The 23,540-nt window shown below is 45.4% G+C and overlaps 1 protein-coding gene across 2 annotated transcripts in view; it reads left to right on the top strand.

The window, feature by feature from the left end:
- Nucleotides 1-23,337, top strand: part of kif18a (kinesin family member 18A) — a 34,614-nt gene extending 11,277 nt beyond the window's left edge. For both annotated transcript variants that reach the window (XM_069181526.1, XM_069181527.1), the window contains exons 7-18: nt 2,367-2,543; nt 3,543-3,617; nt 4,131-4,246; nt 5,878-6,040; nt 7,787-7,951; nt 8,614-8,735; nt 10,370-10,614; nt 11,421-11,504; nt 19,664-20,054; nt 20,697-20,798; nt 21,598-21,713; nt 22,944-23,337. In XM_069181526.1, coding sequence (XP_069037627.1) covers nt 2,367-2,543; nt 3,543-3,617; nt 4,131-4,246; nt 5,878-6,040; nt 7,787-7,951; nt 8,614-8,735; nt 10,370-10,614; nt 11,421-11,504; nt 19,664-20,054; nt 20,697-20,798; nt 21,598-21,713; nt 22,944-23,083 — 1,896 coding nt within the window. In that variant the 3' untranslated portion in view covers nt 23,084-23,337. The remainder of the gene's footprint in view (nt 1-2,366; nt 2,544-3,542; nt 3,618-4,130; nt 4,247-5,877; nt 6,041-7,786; nt 7,952-8,613; nt 8,736-10,369; nt 10,615-11,420; nt 11,505-19,663; nt 20,055-20,696; nt 20,799-21,597; nt 21,714-22,943) is intronic.
- Nucleotides 23,338-23,540: the final 203 nt, after the last annotated feature.

Here is a 23,540-nt window from a genome sequence, read left to right as displayed (position 1 = left end):
AACCTGTTTTATATGGCGGTACGAACAGAGCATTGTCTGCAGTTCCCCGGGGGGCTTGCTGTGGGGGAACAGGCTTCGCCAAAGTAGGTCTTGCTAATGAAACAGCCAATTTTCTTAAGTGGGACGAAGAGACTGTAGCAGCCTCCAAGCAGCCTTTGCCCTCAGCGAGACGGGGCTCCCATGAGGTGATCGATTCCCGTGCCTCAAATGGAGATGTATAAATTTTATTTCCAGATGTAGAGCGTTTTAGCCCGAGAATGAAACAGCTGGCCTGCAGTGCACTGTGTGATGATTTAATGTCGAAGTGCAATAGCTAGTTTATTATTTATCGTTGGCGTGTCCCAATGAGTGGTTTTTGGTGGGGTAGGAGCGTTGGAAAATGGTAAAGTGAAATGTGCCTGTCGGGATTTCAAGCCAAGAAATTATATTCATAGAATGTTTGTGCCGTGCTCCCGTTGTTATACATTTCTGTTGTAAACGGCACGTTTCGATTTGAGTGTTTTAGTCCCTTTCTTCATCTCTTTATACAAAGCCCAGCTTTTGAGCAGAGGGAGAGCCCCACTGATCTACTCTTCCCACTGTAAAATCTCATTTTCTTCCTCGCGTTTTGATACTCAGCTGTTGCTCTGCAGAGTTGTTGTTGTTGTTGTTGTTGGCGCGGGGTTCGGATGTAATTCCCTTTTTTTTTTCCCCCGGCCATGAGCCGGGCCAAGGTTGTTTCCCTTCTGCCTGCCAGCAAATGCTTCGCATTTCAGGAGCAGCAGATGGGAATGTGGTTCAAGTTCCGTGTTGCGGACTTCATTTTATCTCCAGTATCTTTGGTTTCGTCTCTCGGGGTGGATAATGCTGGGCTGCTCTTAAAATTTGTGGAATTTCTTCCAGGCTGTGGGGGGGGGGGCTCTGGCAAGGTGTATGCAAGACTGGTGCATTATTTCCCTTCATTCTGTCAGGATCAAGCTTGTTTCTTTAACCGTGGAGCAGGAACTTGAGATTTGAGGCTGCAGTGTTTGTAATACAGTTGTGCAGGTTTCTATGTTTATATCTTGGTATGAGCGGAGCAGCTCCCTCAGAGGAGCAAGGCTAAGACAGTGATGCACTGGCCAAAATCGGTGATCAGAAGCACGTAAAACGTTTGAGCGTCTTGCGGCGACCGGATTTGTTTGGTTACTGGTTCCGAGACGGGAGCTCTCTCCGTTCTTCAACGGAGGGAGGCCGCGAAGAAATTGGCAAAACGTTTCTTGGGGGAAAAAAAGAGGCCCTGCTGCAGAGCAGGCACTAAGTCAGCCGCATGGGCAAGTTCAGCTCGGGGAGGAAGGCAAGCACGGGGGCAGACATTCCCGGCTGTTGTTGAGCTCCTCGTGTGTTTTCAAAAGATCCTGGCAGGATAAGTGCCATCTCCCGAAACAAAGTTTTCCCTCCGCAAGTAAACCTGTGATTATGCATCATTAAAAATAAAAAGGCTGCAGGGGTAACTGACTTTTGTAATGTCAACAAAGGGACACCTGTATTTGCTTTCTATCTTTATCTTTGTTAATGATGTTGGTTAAGATACAGCAGGTTATGATTTACTATTAGCCTCACTGTTTCACAATCTGAAATGAAACCTTTATATGCGTCTGTGAATTAAGCTGTTCTATAGCCCTGTAGATGAAAGGAAGGACATCAAAGGGTTTGTCTTCCTATAGTTTTTCTTTCACGCCGTTCACCAGTCTCTCTCTCTGGGCAAAGGCTAAGGTAGCTGCCAGCCCAGAAATGGTAGTCAGGTCGCTAGTGCCGGATAAAGTGCGTCCCTGAATGTTTCAGACATCAGACAGACTCCGTTTCCCTCCAGCCTCCCGAGTTCTAATAAACCTGAACTACAGCGGTGAGTCATCGTTAAATCGAAGCCCCGGCGTGCTGTGGGGACTGGCGGTTTGTTCTGCTGGTTAATTTTGTTTACCTGCCGAAATAAAAATCTGAGAAGAGGGTGGATTTCACCCAGGCTGCCATTTGATGGGAGTCTTAGACCCTCAAAAAGAAATCTTAGGAAAAAAGCATTCTGCAGTTTGGGAAAATGCATCAAAGTCCAGACTTGTTTTTTTTTTCTTAATAGTTTGCGTTCTTAATTTTTTTTGATTAAGAACCCTGTCACCTATCGTGTGATGTATCGGTCAAATTCGACTGAACCTAGCCTTAGTTATTTAGGCTATAATTTTTATAGATGTAGTGTATACAATCTCCTTTTCAAGGACTTAATGGCGGAGACAACGGAGCAGTTGTTTGCGTTATACACTCGTAGAACTCGAGATCTGTGGCAAGTTGGGTGTGTTTTTCCCGCAAAGAAATTCATAACGCGCGTTCGTCTTTTCTGTTCTTTGATTCCACAGAGCAAGAAGTCTCACATCCCGTACAGAGACAGCAAGCTCACTCGACTCCTGAAGGACTCCCTGGGAGGAAACTGCCGAACCATCATGATCGCCAACGTCAGTCCTTCCTCCATGTCCTACGAGGACACCTACAACACCCTGAAGTACGCCAACAGGGCCAAGGACATAAAGTCATCCGTATGTACACATCCCACTTCCTCACGGGGCGATAAGTGTAGAATCGGGGAAGTAATTAAACTCGCACCTTTATCCTGAAGGTTCCCAGGCTTTATTTCTCTCCCCCTGGGTGGTGCCAGGTGGGGCTGTTGTGCACCAGCAGCTCAGCTGCAAGAGAGACGAGGAAGACCGTATTCCCCAGTCGAGCGGAGCACTTCCTCAGTGGGGAGGCAAAGGGTGGTTTGATTGAGAAGGACGGGATTGGCCAATGGTGTTAGCTGGAGCAATCCCCAGAATTCCAAGCTATAGAGAACCCGTGGAAAATGCAGGTCGGCCCACAGACCATTACCGTCATCTCCGTGCCAATCCTGCGAGGCAAGCTTGCTTGGAATATGTCCTTTTCCCGTACAGCTCCAGCTGCACCTACAGAGGTTCAACTCGTTACTCTCTGGGGATGGGGTCCTAATATATCAGCCGGGGGGGGGGGTATTTAACCAGTGAAACCAGGGGGAATTTTGGGCAGTCAGGAATTTAGCCAGGACACCAGGGTTAATATTGCATCTTTTAGCAGCAGTATAGATGAAAACAGCTCTCCCCGATCACCTCTGGGTAGATCGATACAGTATTTTGTTTTCCCTGCAGACAGCCTCCTCCTCTGGCAGCCTGACACATGTTCCAGTGAATAACGTTCGAGTTCCTGTTACTGATTTCATAGAACTGAGCACTGCAGGCTTGAAATCGGTGGAAGTGTCTGCTTTCACTGTAAAGGCTATATATCAGTGTGTTAAAGTCTGGCCTCCAACCAGCACAACTAGACTCTACTGCACTTTCCTGTGAGTATTTAAGGGTTTTGTGTAAGTTTATGGAAGCTTCAGTTTAGCATCTTTCAGAAAACCCGGGGAAAAGTTCTAAACTCTGCGTGCACTGCGATCTGTTGTGAGAGTTCGAGGTCGATTGAAGGGGTGGTGAAGACACCTGTCTCGTTTAAAACATGTTTGCGGTCTTCCTCCCTCTTTCCAGCTGAAGAGCAACGTCGTCAGCCTCGACAGTCACGTCAGCCAGTACGCTGTGATCTGTGAAAAGCAGTCGAAGGAGGTAAGCAGAGCAACCCCAGTGCCACAGTGTGATACAGAGGGCAGAGGGGGGCACAGCGCAGGGCAAAAGCTTGGCATTATCCCAAGCGACATGAGAAGCCGAAGTTGAGCTTCAAATAAAGGTGCCAACTCCCATCTCCTAAGGCTGCAATCGGGCAGTTAATGAAATCCTCTTTAATTCAGTTTATGTCTTAAGGGCACGGTGCATACTGGCCCAGCGATGGTTTAATTGCACTAATGTAACCCTTTTCCCCGTGTCTTGAGCTGTTAATGTCTCAAACAGGCCTGAGACACCTGCGCGAACGCAGCCTTTGAGGATAACAGTTAGGGACCCTCCTTTTTGCATTTTGATGCTTGAGCATCTCGCATCTGCTGCTTTTATGGTTTAGCACCTATTTCACAGGTGGGTCTCCTTCCCCCATACAAGAATGCAGAGCGAGTTCAGTTGAAGACTCGCTGTGCGCCCGCCGTTCTGTTCCCAGTGCGATTTTCTTTTCTGTCCTCCTGCTTCCAGATTCTCATGCTGAGACAGAAGTTGAAAGAATTCGAGGAGAAGAGCTTGGCCCTCCCAGAGAGCCGCCGTCTGAGCCTGATGGCGGTCTCCCAGCACAAGCAGGCCGAGATCGAGAAGTAAGCTCCGGAAGTGGAGTCCGTTTGTGCCTGTCACCCCAGACCCACCGCTGCGTCCACGCCCGTCGGGTTCTGCGGCGAAATTGCGCGGTGTCGCACGAGTCTTCCCGGGTGCTGATTTAAGAGCACCCTGCAGGCGCTTGTTAAACGTTTCTTTCCGATTCGTTTCAATGGGAGGTTTTCTCCTTTTAAAAAAAAACAAGTGTGCAATAACAATGTTGGGAGGTTTGCATGGGAGAAGGACGAGCTTTGTGCGTGTAGCGCCACAGGCAGGACACTTTATTTGACAAAGATAACTAATATCCTGCATTTCATTCGGAACCTTTTGCCAGCTGCTCTATTCTTTTCACGATGTCTAAATACGACGTATAATTTGTGATATTTAGGCGATTAATTTCAATGCCTCGGTGTATCCCCAGGCAACTCCTAATCCAAGCATGAGAAAGGGGAGGACTCTGTCACGTTTGATCCTTTGAGCACAACTTTTTTTTTTTTAAAGGCCTTCTTCAGATGAGCTGAGAATAGTTACGCTGCCTTTGGGATGTTGATCCCAGAGGGGTGGTGGTCGGTGAAACTGAGCTGTTCAATTGCTTGTTCGCTCCTGGTGTCCTTTGTTAATGGAATGGAGGTTCGTCGGACATCCACACCCAGTGTAGTTTCTCTAAACGTTGCCCATGGAAGGAGGTGGTCTGCAGTTGAGTCTAGGACCTTGCATTAAGCCACCTCATTCGGATTGAGCAGCTTTATTCTGTTTATAATGGAAGGAACTAAAAGTCCTCCGTTTGGGATGGAAACTGCAAGGGTGCAATAGCTAAGGCATTTTTAAATTTGCCGACTTACTGCTCCCTCTCACTTAATTCGCCGGAGCTGGAATCTATCAGCTACAGTATCTGGAGTTTAAGAGCTGCAGATCCATCGCTATTAAAAATTCAGAAGTTTGGCAACCGGCAGCAGCTACAGCATCACAGGGGTTACATTGAGAAGTGCAGTCACATCCCTGCAACTTATTTTATTTTTTTTCCCAGACTACTATTGACGCAAGTCTGCCTTGTTTATTTACCGTCAAAGAACCTGCCTTTCTGTATAATAAAAGGATGGGTTCAGGAACTTGCGTCTGTATGGTTTCACAGGGCTTTTTTTAGCACCACTAAGAACCCTTCCGTTTCTCTGCCCTTTCTATTAGAAAGTGTCCTGTTTAACCCCCCTGTGACATTAGCTACATGTTATCAAATTGAACCATTTGAAATTTGCTCCTTCTGTTTCCACCTTTTAAGGCGAGATTATTGACTGAAACGGGACCATAAAGACGGCTTACAGTGAACCCGTTTCAGTAAAGGGAATTTTCTGTCCATACCTGTAATGCATTGTTTCTGAATTTAGATGCTAGAGGGCATCTAAATATTAATCATCTTAATTCTAATTTTTGCTTAGTATATCAGGTTTTTTTTTCTAATTACCTTGATGTTTTTTTCTTATTTATAAGTGGAAGACCTGGTGGCAGTTCTCGGCTTTCATTTTGTCTTTATTAACTTAGGTAATGTTAGATGTTTGGTTTTTTTTTATTATTATTACCCTGCCACCATTTTACAGCTAAACACTTCCTATGTTTTTTTTATTTCCTTCCCTGTTAGGTTGGAAGAATCGCTGAAGAGCGTCTTTTCCAGCAGAATGCAGATTCGAAAAGATTTTCTGAATCTGGAAAGGCAGCTGAAGGAGAATGAACTGAAAACCTATTACAGAGAGCAGTGTCACCAGCAAATTCAGCTGCTCTGCTCATATGACAAAGCTGAGAAGGTGAGATTCCATAATGCATGCATGGGATGTGGACTACAATAGAGTGGGTAATGTTACAGGGATAATGATATAATATGTATATTAGCTGACTGTACATTACCCCTGTAACGCATAACCACTTTACACAATGGGTTTAGTCTGTCTACAGTACTCCAGGCTTTTAGGAGACCTGTTTAGTCATCTGTCTCACTTCATTGCTGGAGAAGTGTGTTTAGAATATTTAACAGACTTAATGACACAATTATTTACCACCTGCCCCCCAAGTCCAGTTTCCGATGGTGGTTCACTCTATTGCTTTTTGGTTGAGCGTGTCATTCATTTATTTTGGAGACTCAATCAGTTTTCTAGGTGGAAATGATCTTGGCAAAGCCTTGCCTCATGCAGGTGAGAGCTGACCTGATAAGGGAAATGTTTTGCAACCTGCTTATTTTCCCAAGCGTTGCAGGAATATTTGGAGGAGCAGAGAAAATCTTAAGGATTTGTCGTCAAAGATGGACCAAGTCTGTGCGAGAAAGTGGTCATTCTGGAATGGACTGTACAATTCCTGTTCGTGTTGCCACACCTCAAAGACTTGTTGCTTTGCAACTTGCATGAGGCTCTGTGCGTGTCGATCGTAAATCCTGTGGAAATTTTCATAATTTCCAATGGACTCGTGGATTGACATGCAAATTGACCCTTATTTTCATAAGCTTGCCAGGCAGATTTTTTTGGGAGGTAGGAAGTATCAGAGGGGTGTGCTTTAAATAAGTGTGCAAGATTGATGTTTGCTTTTAATTTAAACTGCAAACTAATTTGTTCAATGACTTTGTTAATTAGCAAATGGAATCTATCCTGACCGTTGCAGGATGAGTGTTTCGCTCTGAAACATGCTGTGTTGTAGTATGTAATTAACTGTGCACCACAGCTAAACCACAGCCCTGTTAGGAATCGTGTTACACTTCTTCTGTGAGCCTTCAAAAATCGACTTTTGAGATGGTGATGGTTATTTTGTAGCATTTCCATTGAATGCAAATGATGTCCACCTGTCAGCATTTGTACTGTAATTACAGAGGTGGGTGATTTGTAAACTGTTGCAAAGTGTTTGACCTTTCATCACAGGTTTTGAGTTATTTATGACTGTTTTCAGCTTTATGATTTCTTTTTTATTTGTTGTCACAAATATAACAGGGGTACGGTGACCAAAACGTTGCTGTGTGTGCATTGGCCCTTTTTTAAACAAAAAAAACCGTATTAGTTTGGATTTGTTTCAAGAGTGGATTTTCTGATGCACGTTCATTCTAGACTCTGTCTCGCAGCCCTGCAAGAGGGGAGCTCCCTTTAGAATAAATAGCTTTGTTCTCCTGTAAAACACTGAAGTGATTTATCGGTCTTTCAAGACTGCTTTGTGAAGCCGTGGTTCTGTCATCGCAGCTATATCGCGCATCTTTAAAGCAAAGGCAAGGAAGCTAAATGTCAGGGTTTATTTCTGATGTTAAAAGAAACTTTTTCGATGAGCCATAATTCATGCACACTTTCACCCCCCTAGTTGCTTTTGGAAAGATGAGATTCCTGCAGCATCCAACAATTTACTGCTGAATCCATAGTGGCTGTTTCATGGGAAAAAACCCATCGGTCTAAGAGATCATAGTGTTTATTTTATGCAATATCATTTTTCTCTTCAGATTATTTTTCTTTGTGCCCGTTTCTTGCTCTTCCTTGCTTCGTCTCATGCAGTCTGAGAAGCCAACGTGTCCACTTCCTTCCTAGGCGACCTGCAAGCACGAGCGCCGGATGGCGTCCCTGCAGACCCAGCGTTTGCACATCCAGAGGCGCCTGCAGGAGGCGGGGAGGCGCTTCGAGGAGAACGGCAGCTGGCTCCACCGCGTCGAGAACGAGATGAAAATCTTCGACCACGACGGGCAGGTGCCCAAGGTGGGAACGGACCGCAATTCGAAGGCGCCTGTGGTTTGGTGAAGGAGCGATGTGACGCAGAGCCTGAAACTCCTGGCTTGCTCCAACGACGTACTGTTAACCAAACATCTCTCGCTGCTCGGAGTTTGTTGTATAGCGGAAATTGTTTTGTTCTTTTAAACGCCTGCAGTTTACTCGTAACTTAATCTCGCAAGAGCAAGAACGAGGCACAGAGTACTGAATGTGGAAAGTTACTATTTTAAAGATTTCCCCTGGTCGCACATAAGGCACCTTTATGCGTCTCTTCTGCCCTTCCTTTTCCTTCAATTAATAAACCACCCCGTCAGGCAAGTCTTTATTTTGTTGTGCTGTGGAGGTCTTAATGAGCGAAATCGGTGGTCTTCGCTTGTCTCTCACACAGCTAGTTACCTGGAGCAATTTTTAGTTACTCCTTCTGAGAAAAGTCACACTGAACGGTGACGCACGTCCTCCTGGCTTCATCCTTTTCTTTCTCGGTACTGTGTTTCTGGGTTTTCTACGTCAGCACCGCTGCTCAGAAAAGACCTTTTAATAGCAGCACGAAGGGCCGGTGAGCTTCGGAGTCTGCAGTCTCACAAGGGGCCATCACAAGGAAAAGTTCACCTTCTTTTTTTTTCCCCTTTCATTGGTGTTGTTCGACCCAGGTTCTCCAGAAAGATCTGCAGTGTCACCGACAGCAACTGGAGGTTTTAGATCTGCGGCAGCATATTGAGCACATGACACACCTCATCAGCCTTCAGGACCAAGAAAACAAGCAAACAAAAAAGTGAGCCCAGTTTCCTTTAGCTTGTGCATTCATCAGCTTCCAGAACCATTCTGATGCTGTAAATTAAAGGAGAACTGCCGTCCCCGTTTCGGACCGGCTATTTAATCTCGGTAACAAAATGAGTTGACGGTATTGTGGAATTTGAATCTCCGGAATTAAGAACAAAGTCGGGAACTTTGTGAAAGTAGTATTGTATGGTCTCCATGTTGTCGCAAACCGCTGGTCTTGCCACAGACGAAAGCAAGGGTTTGTGTGAATTCTGACTGGCCCTTCCTGCTCACTAGTCACTGTAATGACTGATGTACGAGCGAATAAATACAGGTTGTGCAGCAGATATTTCACTGCAGAAATGTTCCAATGCGATCTGCAGGCAGAGTTAGCAAGTAGTATTTGTCGGCAAAAAAGATTTGAAATGCACTCATCGAAGCCGATCCTTTCTAACTCCGAAATATAAAAATCGTGCCGGTTAAGGGAGCAGGGGTTGGACCGGACGCAGTGTGGAGCGTCAGTTGTGGTTCTGCGCTCGTAACTGGAAGCATGTGGGTCCACCGCGGTTGTCCTGTTGACCCTAGCTGTGTAAATGGGTCCCATTGTCTCTTTGTTTAAAAAAACCTCAGCCATATAAATAGGCACGTAGACATAGAAGCCATGTGCAAATGCAATCTTTCCTCCACGCACCCATGTCCTGGATAGGCTGTGAAACTGAGCCATAGGTGATGTCATAAACAGAGTGGTAATTCCACTAACGGGCCAAAATGTGTTGATTGATAGATAGATACTTTATTGATCCCGTGAGGGAAATTGCAGTGCAACAGCAGCTTAACACACACAACACAGCCACAGTGTAACGAATGATATAATAATAATAATAATAATAATAATAATAATAGCACAATGCATACCATACAATCAGTACAGTGAGGGGTGCACTTAAAGAGTTACAAACAGTCCGGACACACAAAGAACAAACTAGAACAGAACAGAACGCAGAAAAATCGTATCACACATATAAATGTAAATATAGACGTAATATAGATATAGATATAAATATAGATATAAATGTATTGCACAGGTCCCTGGCATATATTGCACAAAAAAACGGTTGTAAACGGGAAAAGAAAGAAAGAGAACAGATGTGGCAGTAGATGTGTAGATGCCTTCAGTCCAGAAACAGGTCCCTGTCAGTGTGGCCTCTGTCCAGACGCAAGGTGGATGTGTTGTACAGTCTGATGGCAGAAGGCCAGAATGACCTCCTGTAGCGCTCCCTGTCGCACCGCGGGTGAACCGCGTTGGGCTCCCAGTCAAATAAATAGCCTTCCTCCGACTGCATTGTTGGAATGGGATAGGTAATGGATTGTTGGGTAGAGGAGTGGAGAGACAAACCTCTATCCTACTTCCTGGCCAGACTGTTCCCACCCAGAGCTGAGCTGGATTGAAAAGCAGTCGCTCTCGGCTTCAGGCCGCCCTGTGCCGTGTGGGGAACTGGCAATCGGGGACCCTGTGGAATCCAGTCGGGCTTTTCCAGCTGCTGTCGGAGGCCTGGGGAGGGAGGGAGGGGGCTGATTTTCTGCTGTGTCCGACCAGCTTCGCGTCGCAAAGCCGGTTCGTCTCTAACCCCACCCGGATCCTTTCAGGATACTGCACGTCCTGCTGCCGGCGTTCCGGCGCCAGTTCCAAGCCCTGCGGGAGGCGGGGCTGGCGGGCCCGGCGGGCGAGGCAGAGTTCCGGGAGCTGGAGCAGCTGGTGCAGCGGGAGAAGGGGGTGGCGTGGGCCGACCAGTCCGCGGCCGAGGAGCCGGGGCGCGGGGCCCCCGGCCGGGAGGAGCTGGCCTCCGTGCTGTCCTTCTCGCTCCTCACCTGCCACCAGAACACGCCTTGCAGTAAGTGATGCGCCGGCGGCGGCCCACCCCCATCCCGGGTCTCCTTGCCCGGGGGCAGCAGACAGTAGCGGCTGGGTCCGATCTGTCCTGGGCTTTAAGTGCCACCCGTCGGTTGTGGGATCTGTGGCACCCACAGCAGGCTCAACTCCCGCCTTTCATTTCCGTGTGTCAGCTGGCCTCTCAGCGGCACCTCATTCTGGATGCCTGTAAGCCCTGTGATGTGACGATCGCCCTCCATTCTCAATCCCCTCCCCCTCTGGTAGTTCTTGAGAAAATGTCCAGGTTCCAGTTGTACGCTGGTGAGCAATGCGGCCATCTGAGGTCCTCCCGTTTCGTGTCTCAGTGTTGCACCATTGTGGGGAACAAGAAGCATGGTTCATTTTCCTTGCTCTCGTTCTGTCCCACATCTACCAGGAATAAACATTCCTCTGGAACGCTGACGTGTTCGATGTTTGCCTGGGAACCAGAGGAAGGAAGTAGAACATTTGGGCCATCTCTCTGATCGCCCTAGTGCAGACGTTTGTACTTGACGTAAAATCTAAAACCCCAGAGATATTTGTGAGCTCCAAGGACATACTGGCTCATTTTTCTCATTAAGTCAGCTGTGGATTTGGATTCCACTTGTCTCTTGAACTGTATAAGCCCTAGTGAAAGCCAGAAATTGAAACTCTTAACCATCCAAGATTTAACTCTTTTTTTTTTGTACATCCTATGCAATTTGAGTTGTATCGATACTACAGATTGCCTTTAGGCCTGTGTGTGATCTCAGATTCCATTTTGTTAATTGCAACTTTTCCTTCCTGCAGGCTCCGAGAAACCTAAGAGGAAAAGCTTCCAAAGCACAGCACCGGAAACCACGATAAAAAGTTCACCTGCAAAGTCTCAAGAAGGTGAGCGATTTTTTTCTCTCTCTTGGGTTTATGGGATTTTCATGAGCGCTGCCGCTTCGACTTTGTGTACAGCAGTCCATAGTCAGTGAAATGTAGTGTCAGGTGCGTCACATCTAGGGCTGAATAAAATATTTCTCCAAGCTTTCCGTCGGCCTGCAATTTAGTCATTTTTCACTAAGACCTAAAGAATTAAGTTATTCCAGTTTGGGTCACTAGACTGGAGGTACAGGCACATTAATTGTGAGATCCTTGCAATGGAAGAGGTCGTTCCTGGGGGATCACTACTGCATTGTGTGTCATTTTCAGAGTACATCAACCAGGTTCACATTGAGCTTCTGTGTAGGTGTACAAATACTCACATGCAACACTTTTTTTTTTTCCATAGTTTTCTTTGAAGCAATAATCGAGGCTGCCCGTTTTATAACGGGGAAGCTTCTTGCTTTGAGAGTTTCACTGCTGTAGCGGTAAGCGCACTTCTGTTAGCGTCTGTCTGCGGAAGACTTTACTTCCAGGAATGAATTGACCTGGCTGTTTCCAGGATTTCCGTGCTGGTTCTTGGTACCATTACACTGAAAGGGCTGACCAGGAGTCAGCTCAAGTGTGTGTGTGTGTGTGTGTGGAGACATTGAGCAGAAGCTAAGTGAGTCGACAGGAGAGCTGGTTCCTGGTTAGATTATTTTTTTTGCCACCATCAGTAACAGGCTTCCTCTGAAAAACCTCTTCTCGGACCCAGGCTCTTCAAACGCGCTGAAGCCCACAAGGCCCCAGCATGACTGCAATCAGAGTGCACTCCAAGGGGAACACTTTTTTTATTTCATGTAATAGACTTTGATCTGCCCCCCAAATGCAGCATTGTTTGTGTGAGCTTCTCAATCTTCATTTCACTACATAGTGACCACACGTTTGCGTTAGTAGGCAGAGTGATAGACTGCTTTACTTCTGGAAAAACTCTGCTTTTTTATTAACTGGTGCTTCTTTGCAATATCCTGCAATATTTTTGTTGGCGTCTTTGTCTACTTCTGATGCACTGCGTCAGATTGTAATTGTTTCAAGATGCGTTCCCCCCCCCACAAAAAAAACGTGCCTTTCCCACCATGTGTTAAATGAAACACACACCACCTGCTCCACAGTGGACATCATTACGGCTTGTTTAGAAATCCATATTTCATGGGCAGGTTTAGTTTTTCCTCCCTCAAGGGTGTTCCCAAAAAGCTTTGCGTTCATAAGGGCCGAATTCTCACTGTAGGTCTTGTTTTTGAGTGAGCCTCTTTTGCTCGGGAGGCGAAGGTGACGGGGAAACGGAAAGTTCCGTTTCATTTTGTCAGGAATCTTTTCAGTTGCCTTCGTTGAGGGATGATCAGTGGTAAGCAGAAAAAATTCACGTGGACAAGAAAACATTGGAAAAAGAAATGTGATGGATCATTTCGTGTTTTTACAGTTTTCAAAACCCTCATTCCCTGTTGAGCTCAGTAACTGCTTGGTGCTAAAATGAACGTACCGAATTTCCACCCTGTGTTACCTCATTTTGGTGTCTGATTTTGTACCAATAAATATGATTTCTCAAGATGATCGTGCGCCAAAGGGATTTTGTGATGATCTCAGTGTCTGAATCGGTGCCTCTGTGTTCACAACAGCTTACCCATAGATGGGGGAAGATTAAGTTCACAAACTGGTGGTTTGTAGGGCTCAAAGCTTGTTGCAGTTTCTACAGCATTGAGCATGCTGAGAGTGCGACGCTTCGTGCTGGACTGCATGTGAGCCTGTACAAGAAAGTGCTGGTAACCTCTTTCACTGCCTGGCCAGCTGGAACGATCAGGGCGAAGTGCCTTTTCCCCAGACAGAACAGCAGTGAATGGTTGGCCATTTGAGGCGCCTGAACCCTAAGAAATTCCTGCTTTTTCCCCTGAATTAACTTTGATTTCCTTGCAGTAACACGAGGTGTGAAAAGTGGGGTTTGCTGAGCTTAATGAGCTCAGACTATGTCCCCATTAAAGAAACGCTTAATGCCGTGAAAGCAAGTCTGTTTCTAATTGATACACATCAATTTCCATTCAGGATTTATCCAGCATCCTGAGAGTTATCTCAGGATGCTGTGTCTTTTCTCATCTGTTGCACCTGCTTGTTGGTGCTGCCATCTGTAAACAGCTCCCACTTAATATTTTTAATGATCTACACTCGATTACTAAAACAATCGTTAGCATTAGTGTGCCACGCTGTGAAAGGAAAGATCTGAATTGAGTAGTGATGGATGTGCTTAAAGGAGATTCTTTAGGATAATTTTGGAAAACCTTTAATATACCATGCAATGGATTGCAAGCAGGGTTTTCTTTGTTCTTTTCGATACACGTGCACCTTTTGTTTTGAAGCCTAGTTTGATAATTGCATTATCTCTAGACCACCTTGGAGCTCTGATTAACATGCAGAGCTGGACAGAGACAAAGATATTTTCCATATCAGTTGTACAAGCACAGCAGTCTATTGTACGTCATACACAATTAGGCACAAAGCAGCCAATCCCCTTGGAGGATTTGAGTGTATCTGTTTGGAATAATGGGGTTGGGTTTCATTTATTGCCAGCAGCGCTCCTACATCAGCGTGTTGGAAAGGGCTCACTGTAGAACTCCGTCTTGATGGGTATGTGATTGCAAGGGACACAGTGCTTGACTTCTTTGCAAACCGCAGGTGTCCGTTATCTCAGGGTTGAGTGCCCCAGCTTGGAAATTGAATTGAGCCCGATAACTTTATCTCCTGTTACCAATAATCCTAATGGCCGAAAAATGCAGGGTTTTTTTGCATTTGTGTTTTTTTTCGACAAAGTATATTTAACAAGATGCACACACCAGGGACGACATGGTTTATATTGATCGCGATGAGTAAGCCAGATACCTTTTGAATCCTTAGGGAGGTAGGTGGAGCACAGGACTCTGTTCAGCATTACACAACAGGTTTGCTATATTTAGGTTTCATAAAGGAAGTGGAGCATCTTCAGTGTTTATAGAGCTTATAGACTGGTCACGTTTTGGGTTTTTTTTTAACTGCTGTGCTCAAGACTCTGAATGCTTAAGGAAATGTTTATGATCCTCTTGTTTTCACCAAAACTGATGTTACAAGTCCCTGCAGCTTTCGGCACGCACATATTCCTCTGTAAACGCCAATAAAAGCAGGTTGCACTGAAGAGCTTTACAGTTGAGTTCTGCCTCGGGAAGGACAAAAGATAAATGCCCTTCATTGCGGTTAAACAGTCCACTTTGTAATCTAAACTGTGGCTTCAATAACAGCGAACTAGTTTCACAAATATTTCTCTGAAACCCCACAGAAAGCTGCTGAGGGCAAGCAACAGAACTCCAAACAATCCTGTGGTGGATGACTGGAAATTACTTGCAATAGTATATACATAAGTCTACATACAGTGACTCCTCAGATTGTCTATGAATCCACTATGTCTCTTTGTAGATTTTTAAATTGAAAGTCAAAAATGGTTACGTGGTTTGCGCTGTACGCATATGACTGTCGTGGATGTCTGTCTACATCCCTGCCCTTAATGCATACATTTTATATGTTCCATGTGTGCTTTTCCCACAGCATGGCTCAAAAAAAGCTATCTGGATGTATGTGTGAATGGTAAAGAGGACAAACTGCATGGTCCTTTCATTATAAACCCCCTTTTTTTGTGTGAGCCTTTTGACCTAGAGTAGCAGAAGTGAGAAGCAAAATATGTGCCTTCAATAAAGTACAGAAGACCACCCTGACCTTTTAAAGAGCTTTGCAGCACCCTTTCTGAAAAGCTCTAAACTCGGTGTGCCTGACTTGTATCAGAGCCCTCAGTGCTACTTGTTCTGTCACACTTGATGATGAAGCAGACCTTGTTCCTGCTGCTTCCTCGCAAGACAAGAGCCGTGAGGAATTGCATTAGACGGTTTTCCATTCTTAAAAAAAAATCTTTCTGCGAACCACAGGTACCACCAGAAATGTTTATTGAAAAGCACAATATTAATATTTGATTAAACTTCAGCAGTGCAATAGAAGCATCACCCAGTAGACCTATTTTTAATTTAGCACTGTTTCCAGAAATACCCCCTCATGCATGCATTAATGTGCCCGAAAAGGAGGAGAGAGAAAAAACTCCCATGCTGTTATTTCATTCCCATATCTCAATTAGAACAAATCTCATTCATCAATGTCTCTTTGTCATGAACCCTTCCATGTGGGCTGTGACTCATGTTTGCTAAATATTACATTTTGCTTTTCACATTAACTTATAGATCCATAAATCTTTTTTTTTTCTTACAGTAGTATAAGCGGGATTTTGATGAATTAGTTCCTATGTCTAAAAGTCTGTACTGGAGGCTAAAAATGGAAACTTAATGGTCAATTAGGCTACAAAATCCCAAAAACCGTAATACTGGATTGAAGGTGAACTGCATATGAAAAATCCTGAATGGAAAGCCGAGTATTAAACATTTATATTCATACGCTTCTGAATTTCAGTACCTTTATACTCGCAAGACTTCGGCTTCCTTTGCTTTTTAATGCTGATTTATTCGGTTTTGTTTTTAACCTGGAAATTGGCCTAATTGCAGCCCAAACCATTTATTTCCTTCACATCGGGGATTTATGAAAAAAGCATCTGAAGCCATACATCAGCATTAAGAGAAAAATATTTACTTTTCAGGTTCAAATTAAAGGGAATAGCAGAAGGTTGAAGGGTGGTGACTGTTTGCTTCAAGCCTTGTGCGAGTGTGACGGTGTTGGGTTCATGCTAGATGAGATAAAAACTATGGAGTCTCGCTGTTTGGTGACAATAGACTAAAGACCAAACTTTAGAATGGGAAGTACAGAGCCCTGGGGCCCCAGCAGCTGCAGATCTTGTCCTGGTCCTGTAGTTACCCCCTGTGCCGTCTGGATTCCATTTCTGCTGATAACGTTTAGTTTTTTTAAGTTTATTGAACCCCTTATGTAAACCAATTGATTGATTTGCAACTGTTTTCTACACTCGGGGCTAACACCACTCTACTTCCTGTGCAGCATTTCCAAGAAATCTAGCGAGCGCACCGGTTTTTCGATTTGCTTTTAATTTGTCACTGCCCTGCATCTTTCTCAGCAGCTCCCTTCAGTTAATGATGTGTCGCCACAGGTGGGCATGACACCATCAGACACTCCCTCAAAGACAAGCTCCTGCTGCTGGAGGGCATTAGTTGTTACATTCAGTCAGGTGATCCAAATGATAAACCTGAATGAGGGAAAAGTTGAAACCCTCTCTCGGGCACACCTCTTGTCGTCGTGAGACTCGTTCGACTATTTAAGCACTGAAATGGCTTAAAAAAAAAGTCTTGACTAATGACTAATCGGCACTAATGCAGAAGGCACAGTGGGAAGACCTATGAAGGGAGTATTCAAGTATGCGCAGGGTTTTACAAATTCAGTTAAGATATTAAGCCTGGGTTACCTCTAACAGTTTGGTTTACCATAGTCTGTGCTACACTGGGTGCAGGCTGTGTTAAGTTACAGATTTGGGTTAAGATTGAGACTCGTCTTTTAGATGTTCTGCTTGACTGTTCCAATAAGCATTCAACTGGAAGAGGAGCTAATAAGATCTCATCCATCCAATCAAATCAAATATAAAATACGGGCATATGTACAGTTGCTCATTGCCATCAGGCCAAACGGAGGGTTTGCCCAGAGACTTGTGTTGGACATATGCCGCAGAGAAACCTTTTCCCTTATTCCTCATCTCGGTGAAACAGTGGATTGGGGGGGGGGGGGACAATCGATTTTGACAAAAAAACTAGCCTAAGATGAAAATGTTTCAACTGCCTGAATACATCCAACATCTATCCAGATGGCTCCTTCCTTGCTCAGGTGCAGTTGGTTTCTAGTCCCAGCGACAGCTGGTTTCTGCCTGTATGTATCAACGGGGTTTGTAGAGTTTAGAGAAGAAGATCAGAGTGAAGCTTTAAAAATTTGAATGGGTAAGGAACACCACACCTTTATAAACTTTCTATCCATTTTTGCCAAGGGCTGTATTTGATGAATACAGCTTTGCGTTGCCGAGAAGAGTGTGGGTCTTGGAAAGTTGTTGAAGCTCTGTGGACGAGTGTCCGTAATGAGCTATCAGTTCCATGAACCCAATTCCCAGGCGATGTTTAGCGCCGTGGGGCGAACATTGTCTTCTCACTTGCTACATCCTCACCCATTCTGTACAGCCGTCTGATTTATTGAGCACGTGACCAGGTGGAATTAAAGCTGCCATCTATTATGATTTGGCTGATGTTTCGTCCAGAACATGAACACAACTGGGAGGGTTCCTGCAGACATCTGAGTAAGGTTCTTTGCTCAAGGATACAACTGCAGTCCTCCACCCAGGATCTGAACCCATAACCTTCCGATTCTGTCCTGCTCACCCCTCCACAGTGCTGTGCTTATGTACATGTTCACTGGCCAAGATATTCACCTCCACCCCTCGTCTAATGGTTCAGTTCTCATAAATGGCAGACTAGAGGAGTACAAGACAGGCTTCTATCTCCTTCCAACAATGGTTGGAAGATCAGTTCCCAAATGTAAAGCCCATGGGCTGTCATGGAAGTTCCTGGAGCTGGGATGCAGATATTCTGAACCCTGTGGGACAAACCATGTCTGATCTTTCTCTTTAAGGATGGATACAGTATTGCTCGGGGGGTGGGGGGTAAAGTTTTTATCAAAGTGCGTATTGGGTATCTGCCGTGAGACACTTGGCGTGACCCGAAGATCTTGCCCTTTCTGTGAGAGGATCTCTCCTCGTCCCCAGTTCCTTCTGCCTCATTAGGCCTATCTTGTCGAGTGTTCACAGACTTGGATTATTCTCCCACCTGCTTTGTGGCTCGTGGTGGGAGGCTGATTTTTCAACAGCTCCAATTTGTGAATGCAATGATTTTCACATCCATGTTCTTTACACATTTCTGATTAGTTGCCAAGGTGCTTCTAAGGTCACTCTGTCGTACGCCGGTATAGCTCAGTATCATGAATTGTTTTCTTGCTGTTGCCTTCCCATCAGTTCATTGTAGTTTTCAGGTCTTAAAAGAGTATTTTTTTAGTTCACCCAGAAATTCGACATTAATTTCAAAACTTAAAATTGGTCAGCATGGTTCTAGCTTGTTGGCTTCATTCTTTAGCCTCGCCTTGCAGTGCAGAATTTAATTCTGGCTCGTTGAACAGCTACCAGTTTTATTTGATCAGTTATCTGCATTGACAGAAGCAATACTGTTCCGAACGGCTTTTAATAAGAAATGGATTGAGAGAGGCTAATGGAGTTGGGGAGTTTATATCAAGAGAGGGCGACTTTACCTTTGTAGCTTAAACAGATTTTTCTTTTGCAATCTGGTGATATGTTCCTGTGTGGAAGCTAATGGCTAATTGATTTGTCACTTATTAATGGCATGAGCTAAATGAAAAGCTGTTTAGCATTATGATTTACAAGGTATTGGTCATAAAAGACACACATGGGTGGCAGAGAGACAGACTTCATGGTTTAATTGTGGGGGAAGGGGCTACAGGTCCTGACAACCACTCCAACAAGAGGCACAACCAAAGAGCTCAGCAGAGTTGCTCATTGTTCTAACAAACAGCTTTTAATGGATCGAGTAGCGGTTTGTAGTAATTTCATTTGGAGTGTCTACCCATTTGATTGATTTGACCCGTTCTGCAGTAATGCAGTCTGGTATCTGAAAGCAGAAGACCATTTTTCTTCTCCCCTTGCCTGAGAACTCATACTCTTGGTGTCGACCAAGTACCACCGTGTTGTCCTCCATAGGAAAACTAATCTAATGGAGTTCTCAGTCTAAGGTAGTTAGTTGGTTTGCATCTGAACTAACTTAAATATCATGAGGCCTGGAAGTAAATTGTCCCCGTAAGATTCAAGGCTTTAATTTGTTGAGATGAGTGGGATGGAGCTCAAACCTTTGATGTACAAGATCTGAGGACCCTGATCATGTATAGTGCGTTTTGGAATAGCTAGTGACAAACCTCTCAAGATGGCTTTGCGCTCTTAACAATTCAGTTATATGTGGAAGACGCAGTGGGTTTTTCCCCAAAATGATGTCATACTCCTTCCCACGTGTGGGTTCGCTCCCAGGCGGCCCTGCCTGGGCATGGCCTACTGACGCTTTCCCATGCCCTCCCAACAGAGGACGCTGCCCTGCGGACCAGGGGGGATGCCCAGGCCTCGGAGTGCCAGCAGGAGGTTCTGCGCAAGCCCGCCAGGAGGAAGCTGGCGGTGTCCCCTCTAGCACGGAGCTGTGCAGACAACGGCCAGCAGCAGCCCCGCGTCTCCGCGCTGCAGGGCGCCTTCTGTGGGGAGGGGGTGTTCCCTCTCCAGTACACCCCCGAAGTCTGCCGGACGGCGGAGCCCCCCGGCCCCACCTGCGGGGACGCAGGTGCTCCCCCCGAGTCCGTCAACCTGACCTTTGACCTGTCGGAGGAATGTGAGCCCAGCAGCAACCTCACTGCCATCATATCCCCGGGCACAGGCAAACTGGATACAGTTCTAGGCTATGGCAAAAGCTCTTATCTGTCTGGGTGAGTGGGCTGTCTTTTGTTATTTTAAATACCCAACAAACTTTTTCAGTAAGGCCCGGTTGTTTAGCCCTTCCTTTGACAGAATGAAGTCCGAAACACCATTTTCTTGCAATTCAGGTGTAATCTTTGATATAAAAAAAAAGGCAGTCCTGCCCGCAAGCAGTTTGTTGTATCCTCAAATGTGCGCATTTTAATTTCTTACGCTCAAATTATGTTGTTCTTTGCAGAACACCCAAACAGCTTAATGGAATGTTTATTGCAGAATTGCCAGAAATATCCTTTCCTGCTTCCAATGAACTACCACAGTTACAGCTAAATAGATTATTTATGACAAGGGTTTTCCAGTTCACTGGAGCTGGATTGCATAATTAGTGCTGAGAGGGCCGTTGTGCCCAAAGTATAGAAAATGTTGCTCTAAGCAGCTGTAAGACACTCGCTTAACATTTCATATGTGGATTTCAATACTTCATTTTAACTTTATATGATATGGTACTTTTATGCGTGGGTCCCAGGCTGTTGTCTGAGGAGATCGACGTGCGTCTTGGGGCAGGCCCTGATCAGCGCGAATGCCGACTTTCCGGCAAATGTGTTGTTGATCGCACAGCGGGCGAGCGTCACGAACTGCTCCGCCATTTCTTTCAGGCTGGGCGTCCCCGTGCCAACCGGCGAGACGCTCGCCAGGCAGCCGAAACCATCGTACATGGCGATGACGTCGGCCGCCCAGGGGAAGCGAAAACTGAGCAGGTGAGCGTTCCTCCAGAGATCCAACGGCGCCGCAAAGTTTCGCCAGGTTGAATTAGTTTGGTCAACATGGTTTAGGCTTGTTGGCGGAGTTATTTGGCCTCGTCTTGCAGTGCAGAATTTGAGTCCAGGTAGTCGACCTGCTACCGATTTTTATCATCGATAACTGCGTTGACAGAAGCAATATTGTTTTGAACAGCTTTTAATAAGAAATGGATTGAGAGAGGCTAATGGAGTTGGAGAGTCTATATCAAGAAAGGGTGACTTTACCTTTTGTAGAGGGTTTTTTTTTCTGCACACTGGTCATATGCTCCCATAAAGAAGCTAATGGCTAATTGATTTGTCACTTGTTAATGGTTCCTTTCAGCATGAGCTAAATGAAAAGCTGTTAAACATTGATTTACAAGGCATTGTAAAGGCTAGGCTCTGCTTTGTAAATTACATGAACCAAATAAATTGTGGTCACCAAAAAATTGTACGAGTTTTCCTTCTCTCCTGACCTGATATGCATCTGTTTAGGTTAAATTCAGGATCATTTTTATAGTTGGGTTTCCTCCCAGTGACATTTGAAAAGAATGTAAATTTTAAAATAAAAGTTCATTAGATGTTGATGTTTTGGATCTTTGTTCTGACTCTTGAGTGCACAAATAATCAGTCGTTACCCCCTGTAGTTCTGATCTTCTGTGCCCATTACGTTTCCACACCAGGGTGGTTACATTGTCATGTTCAGAATTAGTACAGTCATGAGATGTCCCCTCATGAGTTGGTTGACATCTTTTTTTTGGGGGGGTGTCTCTCCCAGCTTCAGTGTTCTGCGCGACGCCATCAAAGAAAACACACAAGGTCCCACTGTAGCCAAGCGCTTGAGAAACGACTCCTTTCTGAGCAGCAAACCCATGCGAGTCCCCAAGCTTAAAGGTAAGGTTTTGTATTTGTGCCAGAGACGGTATGAGAGCATGAGGGTTCCATCTGCCCGTCCCTCCCTGAACCCCACAATTCACAAAAAAGCAGCGTACGGTTTGCACAAAACAGTCTTAGAATCGCAAAAACCTTTACGTTTTTAATACCGTCCGACAAGCCCTTACTTCACTCCAAATCAGAAGAGTGACTGAAATTTGCACGTAGAAAAATCGCCAAACTGGCTACAACTGTTTTTTAAAAAGGAAGAGATTGTCCACACGAGGGAAACAGCTGTAGTTGGCAGCCCTCGCGTGATCATTAAGGGTTTCTTCTGTAGGACCTCTAAAATGTCCAGTGGTTAGAAATGAAAGCTGTCAGCGCTGGAAGAACTAGCAGAATTGCCAGTCTTCCCAAAATGAGGGCTCTTTTTTTTTTTTTCGCCCGCTGTTGTTTTTTGAATTTTGTGGGTCTGGTAATAACTTCTCCAGGGGATACGAAGGGGACACCACCTGTCAGCTGCTCCATCTGCAGAGTATCAACGAGTTTACAGCATTCAGCCAGGAGTGCAGCTTTCTCCAGCCTTTTCCCTCCTCCCCTTTCCTCTCTTACAAAGTATCCTAAGTGTTGTCTTTTTTTTTAACAAGTTTGGTCTGGAAAGCATTTTGTTGTTGGCTGAGGGACCTGGAGTCTTTCCAGTAGTAAAGGCTCCACTGATGGACTTTCTATTTTCGTCCCAAATTAAACTCCAGCCGTAGTAGCAACGTGATCCCCGCGCTCTGATTACTCTCTTTAAAGAGACCGGCCCTGTGTTTCTGTCACACCAGGCGGGAGTGGGTCTTAAATAGAAGATTGTTCAAAGAGCCAGTGCAAGCCGGGGAGTTTCTGTCCTGTGCGCCAGGAGGCAGGAGTCTCTTAACGCGCTCGTGAAGAATCTAAAACCCCAGATGAAGTGTGGAAATGCGGCGTTTTAAACTCTCGTTAATTGTGTTTTGAAAGAAGGGGTGGTGTGCTGTTCTAAGGAAAAATGACAAGCGCTTCCTGATGATCTTGGTGATCTGCGACGTAGGGTGGTCCCACCAAAGCCTCAGGTCATTCTGGCGCTTTCTTTCCTACTACCACCCCTTCCCCCAGAGTCCAATGAGCAGGAGCTGAAGACCTCCCGCGTGCTCTTCAAAACCCCCCCCCCCCCGATCCCGAGATGAGCTCACCACCTTCGGATCGGCTCTTATTTTTCTTTCCCCGCTCCAGGACCGGAAGAGCCGATGCCGGCGCGCCGCGTGGTGAGGAGCGTGTCGGAGGGCAACCTGAGCCTGGCTGGAGTCAAGAAGCAGCCGCGCAGGTTCATGGGAACCGCCAAGCTGTTTAAAAGAGCGGCCAAGCAGTCATGAAGGAGCCTGGGGTCCAGACCGGCGTGGCCTCATGGTCTACTGGTTGACGCCCCCAGCCCCCAACAACAAGAAAAAAATCGCTGTACAATTGCGGAAGGGAAAGGACGGCTTGCTTTAGTGGGATGGGGGTGGGGGAGTGTAAATATTTTTTTAAGAAAAAGATATTGTAAATTTTTTAGTATGTGTTTTTCTGTTGTTCTGTGTGTTAAATAACTACATCCGGCGATAAATAAATTTCTGCTTAGTGCTTTAAATCTGTTTCTTTTAATTCTTCTTCTTTATGTGAAACAAAAACCCTTTTTTCACAGATGGTTGTAAATGGGGCTACAGATCCTTCAGTAAATCCATCGTGCGGCTTGGAAGGTTTTACTGACATCTTGGTGTTGCAACTGGTTTATGACTTTCTCAAGAATTTCCCTCGCAGTACGCTACTGTAAACAGTAGTAACTCTTGCAAT

Source organism: Lepisosteus oculatus, chromosome 21 (assembly GCF_040954835.1).
Source record: "Lepisosteus oculatus isolate fLepOcu1 chromosome 21, fLepOcu1.hap2, whole genome shotgun sequence".
In the NCBI taxonomy this organism is placed as follows: Eukaryota; Metazoa; Chordata; class Actinopteri; order Semionotiformes; family Lepisosteidae; genus Lepisosteus; species Lepisosteus oculatus.
Note: the sequence above shows the minus strand (reverse complement) of the source record. Positions and strands in the feature narration are given on the sequence as shown.